The sequence below is a fragment of the Hemitrygon akajei genome, chromosome 15 (assembly GCF_048418815.1).
Source record: "Hemitrygon akajei chromosome 15, sHemAka1.3, whole genome shotgun sequence".
NCBI lineage: Eukaryota > Metazoa > Chordata > Chondrichthyes > Myliobatiformes > Dasyatidae > Hemitrygon > Hemitrygon akajei.
In genome coordinates this window covers 63,121,722-63,133,775 of record NC_133138.1, presented here as the reverse complement: position 1 = coordinate 63,133,775, position 12,054 = coordinate 63,121,722, and the positions used below count along the sequence as shown (strand labels likewise).

Genomic DNA, 12,054 nt, shown 5'->3' with positions numbered 1-12,054 from the left:
GTTTGTTAACTAGGGATATCTAAAATATACTTCTGTACCGTACTACTAAACATATTACAGTAGTTGTAGCTACTGCTGCAGTCCAAAATTAAACCTGCTAACTATTGTCACCTATACTAAAAATATGTTAACTAAAGCAATGTTCAGAAGCCACAAGTTTTGTGTTTTTTCAATAGAAGCAGAATCAGAATCAGGTTTGATATCACCGTCTTCTATGATGTGAAATTTGTTGATTTGTGAAGCCATAAAATTACTATAAATTCCAAAATAAATAACTAGTGCAAAAAGAAGGAATAATGAGGTAGTGTTCATGGACCGTTCAAAAATCTGATGGCAGAAGGGAAGAAATTGTTTTTGAATGGTGTGTGGGTCTTCAGATCTCCTCAGAAATGGTAGTTGACACCCAGAACCTAAGCTGCTCATTCTTTCCACTGCTGATACCCTCAGTAAGGACTGGTGCATCCTCTTCTGACTTCTCCTTCCTGAAGTTCACAATCAACTTCTTGGTATTGCCGAGTGTGAGTTTGCTGCGGCAACACCACTCAGTCTCATTCCTGTATGCCTCCTCATTGCTGTCTGAGATTTTACCAACAACAGTGGTGTCTTCTGCAGATTTATAGATGGTACTTAGCCACACAGTCACGAGTGTAGAGAGAGAGTAGACAAATGGTTTCCTTTTCAAAATAAAAATATTGCTTTGACATGTCCAGCTGAATTTGGATTTAGGCAATCTTGTTATAATGATCTGAGTTTTATCTAAATCTTAAAGGCCTATATTGGCATATAACTTGGGGTTGTATTCAATGCTGTCGGTGCATTACACTGAGCCCATTTCCTTCTGAGCATAACCATGTAGTTCTCCTGTGGCACTGTTGAGAGATCCAATAGTGAGCTGATTCATTACTACATCTGCATCCTAATTGACTGCTCCATCATCACCTCCAATAAAAATCATATGTTCAGGAAGTGCATGTTTTTACAGTTATGCGATCTTTGAAACTTGTTCAAAACCTAATTAATAAAGTAAAAATGATGTATTTTCAGAACACATGGTTTAAAAATGCACATAGGTTATTTACCTACAGTAATATTCCTGATGTTAGCAACCTTCCTCTTTAAGTAATATAGACTGTACTTTGAACTACATTTCAAAGATTTTTCTCTGAAAAATAAAAGCATTTGGCTGCTTTAACCTCAAAGGAACATTTGATAATGACTCAGTAGTCAAGTGGTTAAAATACAAAAGTGCTTCCTTGGTAAGGTGTCCCATTAAAAGTTTGACATCATCTTACCAGTAGTCGGTTTTCCTTAATGACACAGAGCTGCTTGGCCCACTGCCCAAAGCGTTTCTTTCTCAACAGGAAGGCACAGATGCTGCAGTCTTTCACCAAGTCCATGGAAGCTTCCTCTGATGGCCATTGGTGGGTCAGCTGCTGGCCTTTTCCGTCTTCCTCTTCATCATCATAGGATTCATACGAGCTGCTCATTACATCCGAGTCATTGTCTAGGTGAAGTAATTGGGGCATTTGTTACAACCTATTAGGAGCTCAATAACACTGGCATGAAGAACTTCATGTTCTGTTCACATTCTGCATTTTTATTAACCACATTCTTATCAAATAAAACTGAAAATTATAGAAATATCCAGCAGGTCAGGTACCACTCACAGAGAGAGAAACAGTTAAAATTTCTGATTGATGACTTTTCTTTAGTACCAGAAAAAGTTAGTTTTAAAATCAGTTTGAAGTGATGCGGAAAGGCACTGGAGAAGAGAGAACAAAAGAGAAAATCTTTGATCAACTGGAGACCCGGAAAGAATGAATAAGTGATGGATAACATTGAAAACCAGAAGGGAAATAGAATTGGAGATGTCAAGATGAAAGAAACCAATAGGGATTTAGTCACAAACATTGCTACTTTTCTGTTATTCTTTATTCTTCTTACATATTTGGGACTCTTATTCTTTTAACCCATTTTATCTAACCATTGATGCACCCTACTATGGATTACCGTAGTACGTTCTATACCATAGTACATTCGAGAGTCTTTTTATTCTATTACTGTCAAATGAATACAATTCTTCATTCCATCTGTACAGGAAATGTTTACACTAATTATATTTAGTTAATTTCTTAGTTTTATTTATTTTTCTTGCTTAGATGAATGAATAATGTTATAAACAATATCAAAGTTCAAAGTTCAAAGCAATTTTATTATCGAAGTACAAAGATGTCACCATATATATCCCTGAGGTTCATTTTCTTGCAGGCATACACAGTAAATCCAAGAAACACAATAAAATAAATGAAAAACCACACCCAACGGGACAGACAAACAACCAGTGTGAAAAAGACAACAAATTGTACACATACAAAAGAGAAAAAATATGATAATTAATAAATATGTAAAAAATGTTGAGAACATGAGATGCAGGATCCTTGAAAGTGAGTCCATAGGTTGTGGGAAGTTTGGTACTGGTAAAAGTGACTGAATTGTCAAGACAACAAATGAATAGAAATATACAGTACAACTGGGAATGTAATTTGCAGATATTATCAAGCTTGACTGCTAAGGCAAATAGTCTTTCAAAAGTTGCACGTGATTAATGTCCTCTGAGGAATTATACTGGGAATGGCATAGATAGAATCATGTCCCAGAAGAGTGAGAAGAAAATGAACAAGAGTATGAATCAAGTTCTTGTTATGAGCCCACTGACTGCAGCACCAGTTATCCTGCACAGAACAGGGTAGAATAAGGCCGGAAAAACAAAAACCCTGTCCACAGGGTCCCCACTCACAGCATTAATCCATCTTTTACCTCAAACACCTTGATGCCTATTCTCAGCAATTTTAATCTTTTGGAAAATTGTAGTTATTTATAATTTTTTAGTTTGATAAATATTAGCACCAATCATCATGCTCCACCACCACCTCACCAGTAAGTGTACAGATGTAAAGACCAGCTAGGCTGCATCTACAGCAATGCATCCAAGTACCTGGAGTATTGCATTTAAATTCCAGCATCCCATTACAGGAAGAATGTGGAGGCTATAGAAAGGGTGCAGAAATGTTTACCAGGATGCTGCCTGGATTAGAGAGCATGTGCAATATGTAGTATTTGGACAAACTGTGGCGACCCAATTACTAGCACACTCGAACCGGCTGACAATTAGTCAGAGCCAGAGACAAAGGTACATAGCCTCAGGGAGTTTCAGTTACGTGCCTCTCCAAGTATCGAGTGGGGGGAGACAGGCTTTTAAGCAAGACTGTGTTTGTGAAATAAAATTATTCCGTGGTTGCAGTTTACCGACTCCGTGTCGTAATTTCAGCGCTGCGCGTAGCACGCCGCTACATTGGTGACCCCGACGGTCCAACCGTTTTTTTGGACCGGAGATGGCAGACGCTGCGTTTGTTAACGCGGTTTCCTTGAAGCTGCCAAGCTTCTGGACGCTACGACCTCACCTATGGTTTCAGCAAGCAGAAGCCCAATTCCATGTTCGGCAAATAACCTCAGAGGACACCCGTTACTACTACGTGGTGAGCTCCCTCGACCAGGACACAGCGGCCCAGGTCGCAGAGTTCGTACAGTCTCCCCCGGCAGACGGCAAGTACACGGAATTCAAAGCCCTGCTCATAAGGACTTTCGGGCTCTCCCGCCGCGAGCGAGCTGCCCGCTTACTGCACCTGGATGGCTTGGGAGACAGGCCTCCATCGGCTTTGATGAATGAGATGTTGTCTCTGGCCGACGGACACACACCCTGCCTCATGTTTGAGCAGGCATTTCTGGAGCAGCTGCCCGAGGACATCCGCCTGCTGCTGTCCGACGCGGATTTCAGCGACCCCCGGAAGGTGGCAGCCCGGGCGGACGCGCTGTGGAACGCCAAGAAGGTGAGTGGGGCGTCCGTCGCACAGATCACCAGGCCATCCCAGCAGCAAACCAGTCCAGGCCCGGCCGCAGAGCCCCCTAAACCCAGAGGCCGGGGTGTGGAGCCCAACGAACACTGGTGTTTCTACCACCAGCGGTGGGGCGCAGATGCCTGCCGCTGTCGCCCGCCCTGCCAGTTCCCGGGAAACGCCAGGGCCAGCCGTCGCTGATGGCTACGACGGCTGGCCTTCGGGATAGCCTCCTGTATGTCTGGGACAAACAGTCGGGACGCCGGTTTTTGGTCGACACCGGTGCCGAGATCAGCGTCTTACCTCCGACGAGTTACGACACCCGCAGCAGGGCGCCGGGTCCCCCCCTACGGGCCGCGAACGGCAGCACCATAAGGACTTATGGCACCCGTCCGGTGCAGCTATGGCTCGACTCCAGCAAGTTTACGTGGGACTTCACACTGGCCGCCGTAGCCCAACCGCTTCTGGGTGCGGATTTCTTGCGGGCTCACAGCCTACTGGTCGACCTGCCCAGGAAGAGACTGGTTCACGCCGAGACCTTTCAGACATTCCCCCTGGGTGCAGCCCAGTTGCCAGCCCCTCACCTCGGCTCCATCACGCTGTCCGGCAACGACTTCACCAGGGTCCTGGCGGATTTCCCATCGGTTCTGGCACCACAGTTCACGGCAGCCATGCCCCGGCACGGTGTACAGCACCACATCCTGACCCAGGGACCACCCCTCCATGCCCGCGCTCGGCGGCTTCCCCCGGACAAGCTCCGACTGGCGAAGGAGGAGTTTACGCGGATGGAGGAATTGGGGATAATTCGGCGGTCCGACAGCCCCTGGGCCTCCCCCCTGCACATGGTGCCCAAGGCGACAGGGGGCTGGAGACCGTGCGGCGACTACCGCAGGCTGAACGAGGCTACAACACCGGACCGCTACCCTGTGCCGCACATTCAGGACTTTGCAGCCAACCTGCACGGCGCGCAGATCTTCTCCAAGGTAGACCTAATCCGCGGATACCATCAAATCCCGATGCATCCAGACGACATCCCCAAAACGGCTCTCATCACCCCGTTCGGCCTTTTCGAGTTCCTCCGCATGCCGTTCGGCCTGAAGAATGCCGCACAGACGTTCCAGCGGTTGATGGACGCGGTGGGACGCGACCTGGACTTCGCATTCATCTATTTGGACGACATCCTCATAGCCAGCAGCAGTCGTCAGGAGCATCTGTCCCACCTCCGACAGCTCTTTGCCCGGCTGCGTGACTACGGTCTAACGATCAACCTGGCCAAATGCCAGTTCGGGCTCGACACCATTGACTTCCTGGGCCACAGGATTACTAAAGACGGGGCAACCCCTCTGCCCGCTAAGGTAGATGCGGTCCGTCATTTCCCCCGACCCACCACGATCAAAGGCCTCCAGGAATTCGTAGGTATGGTCAATTTCTACCACCGCTTCCTCCCTTCAGCTGCCCGGATCATGCGCCCCCTGTTCGCCTTGCTGTCCGGTCCGGGCAAGGACATTACCTGGGACGAGGTGTCCGCCGCCGCTTTCATTCAAACGAAGGATGCCTTGGCGAATGCCACGATGCTAGTGCACCCCAGAATGGACGTCCCTACCGCCCTCACGGTGGACGCCTCTAACACGGCAGTCGGTGGGGTGCTGGAGCAGCTCATCGCGGGCCGCTGGCAACCCCTGGCGTTTTTCAGCAGACACCTGCGGCCACCCGAGCTCAAGTACAGTGCTTTCGACCGGGAACTGTTGGCGCTATACCTGGCAATCCGGCATTTCAGGTACTTCTTAGAAGGAAGGCCCTTCACCGCGTTCACGGACCACAAACCGCTTACCTTTACATTCACAAAGGTGTCCGATCCCTGGTCGTCCCGCCAGCAGCGCCATCTGTCCTACATCTCTGAATACACGACGGACGTCCGGCACGTCTCGGGTAAGGACAATGTCGTGGCGGATGCGCTCTCTCGCCCTAACATTCACGCCCTTTCCCAAGGGGTAGACTTTGAGGCACTGGCTGAGGCACAGTTGGCAGATGAGGAGATCCCGTGTTACAGAACCGCAGTCTCCGGTTTGCAGCTCCAGGACCTCCCCGTAGGCCCAGGTGAGAGGACCCTACTCTGTGACGTCGCCACCGGCCAGCCCCGTCCCGTCGTCCCGGAACCTTGGCGACGACGCGTGTTTGACTCCATTCATAACTTGGCCCACCCCTCCATCCGCACTACCGTCTGGATGGTCTCCAGCAGGTTCGTTTGGCACGGACTCCGCAAGCAGGTCCGTGACTGGGCCAGAACGTGCCTGCACTGCCAGACGGCCAAGGTGCAGCGACACACCAAGGCCCCGCCGCAGCAGTTCCACCCCACCCACCGGCGTTTCGACCACATTCATGTGGATATCGTGGGCCCCCTGCCTGTGTCACGCGGGGCGCGGCACCTCCTGACTATCGTGGACAGGTTCACAAGATGGCCAGAGGCGGTCCCGCTCACCGACACCACCTCCGAATCTTGCGCCCGGGCGCTGATCGCCACCTGGGTGTCCCGCTTTGGTGTCCCGGCCCACATTACCTCCGACAGAGGCGCCCAGTTCACCTCCAGCCTCTGGTCAGCGATGGCCAACCTGTTGGGGACTCAGCTGCACCACACCACTGCCTACCACCCACAGTTGAACGGACTGGTGGAGCGTTTCCACCGCCACCTGAAGTCGGCTCTCATGGCCCGCCTGCACGGAGCTAACTGGGCGGACGAGCTTCCCTGGGTCCTGCTCAGCGTCCGCACGGCGCCCAAAGACGATCTGCACGCTTCGTCGGCCGAGTTGGTGTACGGCGCGCCCCTGGTCGTTCCCGGGGAGTTCATACCAGCCCCGAGGGGGCGAGAGGAAGAACCCGCAGCGGTCCTGGGCAGACTACGCGAGAGACTCGGTGCCCTGGCCCCCATACCCACTTCGCAGCATGGGCAGCACCCGACCTGCGTACCCAAAGATCTGCAGAACTGTAAGTTTGTGTTTGTACGACGGGGCGGGCATCGGCCACCGCTGCAACGGCCCTACGAGGGGCCATTTACGGTGATCAGAAACAACGGGTCCACGTTCGTGCTGGACGTTGGGGGGAGAGAGGAGGTTTTCACGGTGGACCGACTCAAACCGGCCCACGTGGACGGCGCAACCGGTTGAGTTTCCGGCACCGCGGCGCAGAGGCCGACCTCCCTAACAGGGCCCGGCCCAGACTGTGGACATTGGGGGGTGTACCGCCGGTTCTGGGGGGGGGTTATGTGGCGACCCAATTACTAGCACACTCGAACCGGCTGACAATTAGCCAGAGCCAGAGACAAAGGTACATAGCCTCAGGGAGTTTCAGTTACGTGCCTCTCCAAGTATCGAGTGGGGGGAGACAGGCTTTTAAGCAAGACTGTGCTTGTGAAATAAAATTATTCCGTGGTTGCAGTTTACCGACTCCGTGTCGTAATTTCAGCGCTGCGCGTAGCACGCCGCTACAAAACCATCATTGTTTCCTCCTGAGTGACAGAAGCTGAGCGGAGACCTGACTAAAGTTTATAAGATTTTGAGAGGTATATTTAGAGAAGACAGCCAGTGTCTTTGTCCCCAGGGTCAAAATGTCAATTAGTAGGGGTCAGAGAATATGGTGGGTGCCTGGAATATACTACTAGGAGCGGTGTTGCTAACAGAATCAACAGAGGAGTTTCCAACATGAATATGCATAGAATGGAGCATATAGACCATGCGCAGATAGAAGGGATTAGACCTCATTAGCCTAGTTAGTTTGAATGAACATTGTGAGCTATTCGGCCTGCTCCACTGCTGCACTGTTTAACCATTTCATTGGCTCTTCTCTGAAATACCTGGTCAAAGAAGATGCATATATCAAGATGCTCTTCACTGATTACAGCTCAGCATTCAGTACTATCATCCCCTTGAAGCTCATCACTACAGACCGAGACTTGGGCCTCAGTGCCTCACTATGCAACTGGATCCTAGATTTCCTCACAGGAAAACCCTATTTAGCGTGGATTGGCACCAAGATCTCCACACTTACCATCAGCAACAAGTTCACCACACCCATTTCCACTTCCCTCCTTCCTACTGCGTACTTCTGTAAATGCTTTTGACAGTAGCCAGATTTTAGGAAGGGCCAAAGCTTTGTAAAGTTAATGAATGCTCATCAACAATGGCACAGAGACAAAAAATATATCAGTTATTTCTGTTCAACTACTGAAAGCTCTGAATTTCAAAACCAGCACATTTTGGTCACAGATTGGATCATCTTACAGAATAGTTTCATTGGATAGACTTCCCTGGTAGCAGATTTTCGAAGGTATCAGCTTCAAGCACTAATTTTGCGACTCTCTACTGTATGTGGGATCTCAGTTTATGCTCTCTCTCCATTATAAGAATGGGAATATTTGGTTTGAATGAACCTGCAGCTAATCTACGTCACTGGCATTTTTTGGACTAAACACTTCCTTTTCACTAACACCTATCTCCTCCGCTGGTCAGAATTCTGAAGTGGCAACACAATGCTCAGCTAAGATGAGGTTTGACCTGTTGGCTGAGATAAATTATTCATGGCTGAAGCTGAATGAAGAGAAAAATTCCTTCTAATACATCAGAAATGAGTCACAGAGTGTAAACAGGTCAATTCCAGGTTGCAACCATGTTCTGTTCTGAGTGAGCTGTTTGTAATCTGGACAGTACTCAGGTCTGCAGCTGTGGACCGAGTTCCCAGGGAGTAGTGGCCAACATATCCATCTTGTCGGTCTTCCAAACTTATATTCGCACGTAATGGATGTGCACCAGTCAGGTGCTTGAAACCGGGGGAAGACCTCTGCCCTGACTCACAGCATTACTTATGTCAGGGCTACACCATGCAAATGAACAATAAAGAAGGAGCAAACACTGAAAAGACTCAGTCAATCAAGCAGCGTTTGTGAAAAGAGAAGGAACAGTCCCTGATTTGAACTGTTGACTGGTTTCCCTTTCCACAGATGCTGCTTCACTGGCTGTGCACTTCCAGCATTTCTTTTCTTTGTTTCAGATTCCTGCTTCTACAAATTTACTTGTTTTCAGTTGAAGAGGAATGATTATCTAATTACATGAATGCTTGTGTTCTCCCATAATCCTCGTGATTGGGTAATTACTGTCAGCATCTTCATAATATCCATCCTCAATAGAATTTGGTGGACTGGAACTGTCTAGAAAAGAAGGAAAATACAGTAAACTAGAAAAAAAAACTTCCACTTTTTAAAAAACTTAAAATATTTTACAACCAGATTAAACAACAGAAAAGAAAAGTTATAAAGTGCCTTTTGCAACCCAAGATCTCCCATGTTTTGCAGTCAATGAGGTGATTCTGAACTGCAGACTTCCTTGGAATACGTGCATAGCTATTTTCCACAAACTACAATATTATAAACTCCTACACCAAATTTATCCGGTTTTAAATTTGCCTGCAATCTTTATTTCAGAATACCAGATCAAGTAATTCATGAAATGCACTGGATTTTTCCAATTTCCTCAACATCAGTCCCCAAAAGAGCACTTCAAAATTACCTTCATTGTTACTCATTGTCTCTCAACCGCCTCCTCAGATCAAGTTGACTTTTTGCCAGAGTGTATACATACGAGTCACATATGAATATGTTGAAAACAGTCAGACTGCATTAGCTTGCTTGGTTTTGATAAGCTATTCTATACCACTAGGGATGAGAGGAAATCACAGTACAGCAAATTAATCTCCTGAACTGGTATCTAGATCCATATTCTTATAATTACCAAACCACTGGCTAATAATCAAGAGCAGGAATGACTCTCTTGCCTGGGTGAAAACCAGTTGTTTTTTCCTTCAGTTGAGATAAGCTAAGTACCACATACTGGGAATTAAATTGTCATCTTGTTGTGGCTCAGTGACAATGTACAAGCGATTTTAACCATGAAGACAATTCCTCTGTTCATACTTCTATCCAATTTATACCTTGATGAACATTATGTCATAAAAGGAAGTGGCTTTTTTTAGCTGCAATTAATAATTCTAATTTATGGAGCTGTCATGCAGTAAATGTCCATTTTGATTTGGCTACCTGACAATTGCCTGACTTGAATATAGCTTTTAACCAGTATGAGACATTGCGAAAACAAGGAATTACTGGCTTGAGGTTTTATTGCAGAATCCTAGCTAGCAAACAATGAAACAAATTACTTGCTCTTGCCTTAAACTGAGGATCATTTTTTGTGAAAGATACTTCTCTACCTACTTGCTACAGTGCTTCTTAATGTCTGTTTATCCCATTCTAGGGTAGCGGGGTGGAGATAAGTCTCTACCAAAGGAGGTGTAAGGCACTCCTTTCCTCTGCTAGCCCGCAAGTGACCTTTGGGCAAGGTGTAGCATCTGCTTAGCCCCCCGATCAGGGTCAGGTGAAGCCATGGGAGCAGATGGTGGATGTTCGTATGAGCAGCTGGTGCACATCACGAGTCCTGGTTATGTGACCACTGACGCCAGACACACCATCTCTGAAGAGTACTGATAATGGCTGTGGTCACCAGTCTTCTAAAGACACTGCCCAGAAGGAGGCAATGGCAAACTACTTCTGTCGAAAAATTTGCCAAGAACAATCATGGTCATGGAAAGACCATGATCACTTACGTCATACGAGATGGCACATAACAAATGAATGAATGATCCCATCCTGCAAACAAATTTAAGTTGAAAGTTCCCTTTTCCAGCTTGGCATATTTTGCCAACTGAAACATAACAGAGTACAAATGCTAAAAGCAGCATGAATAGCTTTACCATAGTAACCTGCTATTAAACTCTCATCTCAGATCTCATTTGGGTTCTGCACATCATCCCTCCAAGATTTACTGTTATTAGCATATCATTTGTGAAATGCTGCAAATACTTGAGATTACATTGATTACACAAACACAGTATAAACAGTATTTTTAAGGCAGACAATAACACTAGAAAGACAGAATTTGCAGATGGCGAGATTTTTTACACCAACGAAGCAAAATGATTCTCTTGCCAATAAGAATGGCATTGTAAAATCAATGTGTGTATGTGGTTGCTATCTTATTCTCTCTCCATGAGCAACATGAATTAAATTCTTCATTCTGTCCTGAATTTATTCATTTAAAATCACAGTACAGTGCTCCTTTTGTGATAGCTGACGACCTATTCCATTAAAATAGATATAGTATACTGAACTTAAAAGGCTGTCACAATAAGAAATTATTTAAGCCATGACTCACACGATCATTTTATATTTACTCTATGTGCTTTCTTAGATGTTAAGCTAGAAAACTTGAAAATCCAGTATCTGAGCTGAAGGTCACATAAATCATCCGAATTCAATATCTCTGAATTTCAGCTTGAGTTACTGCATCTAACCAATATTGACAAGAAAGAACACACAAAGTCCCAAAGAACAAGGGAAGGCTTCCTTCACACGGTTAACTGTTTTCCCCAAATACTACAATGCCAATATTTCACTTCCTAAATATTTTACTTAGTAATAGCTAACATAATAGAAAACAAGGCAAAATAGACTGCATCATTTAGTACTGTTATAGCTCTTGCATTTTAATCCAGCATATTTTAAAATATTTAGTGGATTAATAGGTCTAAAAACCCTCAAAAATTACAGTAAAAAAAGCTTTTTTGAAAATAACTTTTCGGCAGGCTATTTCAACAAGTTGTTCCAATGTGTTTATTTAGTTCTTGCTGTGTTTCGGGTGAGGGGAGGGGGGATGCTCTTGTTGCATTTTTGTTATTTTTCTGTGCGGGGTGGAATTTGGGGGTGGATGTTCTTGACGTGCTTCATGCGGGTGCAGTTGGGGGAGGTGTTGATGATCATGTTACTGTTCTTTTTTTGTGCGGGAGGAAGGAGGCAGGTTTGCTGTTTCTCTCTGAACTGACTTTCATGGTTTTTCTTTGTTTCGTCGCTATCTGAAGAAGAAGAATCTCCGAGCTGCATAGATACTTTGATAATAAATGAACATTTGAACCTTTGATTTAGTGTTCAGTGGCAAGTGAGAGAGTGACATCTTGCAGGGTGGGAGCCATTTGTAAACTGCAAGTCTCGTCGGGAGTGAGTTTTAGTTGAGCCAATAAAAAGAAAGAAATTGTAAGCAGAGCAACTGTTGTTGGAGTGGGCCAG

The 12,054-nt window shown here is 46.3% G+C and overlaps 1 protein-coding gene and 1 long non-coding RNA gene across 5 annotated transcripts in view; one reads left to right on the top strand and one right to left on the bottom strand.

Moving 5' to 3' along the window:
* LOC140739410 (uncharacterized) overlaps positions 1–12,054 on the top strand; it is a 972,090-nt gene that overhangs the window by 300,226 nt on the left and 659,810 nt on the right. The gene's annotated exons all lie outside the window — the stretch shown is intronic.
* The window catches only part of afap1l1a (actin filament associated protein 1-like 1a), a 192,331-nt gene that overhangs the window by 68,028 nt on the left and 112,249 nt on the right, over positions 1–12,054 (bottom strand). For all 4 annotated transcript variants that reach the window (XM_073067686.1, XM_073067685.1, XM_073067687.1 and 1 more), the window contains exons 6-7: positions 8,992–9,090; positions 1,293–1,504 (exon numbers count right to left, since the gene is read on the bottom strand). In XM_073067686.1, the coding sequence (XP_072923787.1) occupies positions 1,293–1,504; positions 8,992–9,090 (311 nt within the window). The remainder of the gene's footprint in view (positions 1–1,292; positions 1,505–8,991; positions 9,091–12,054) is intronic.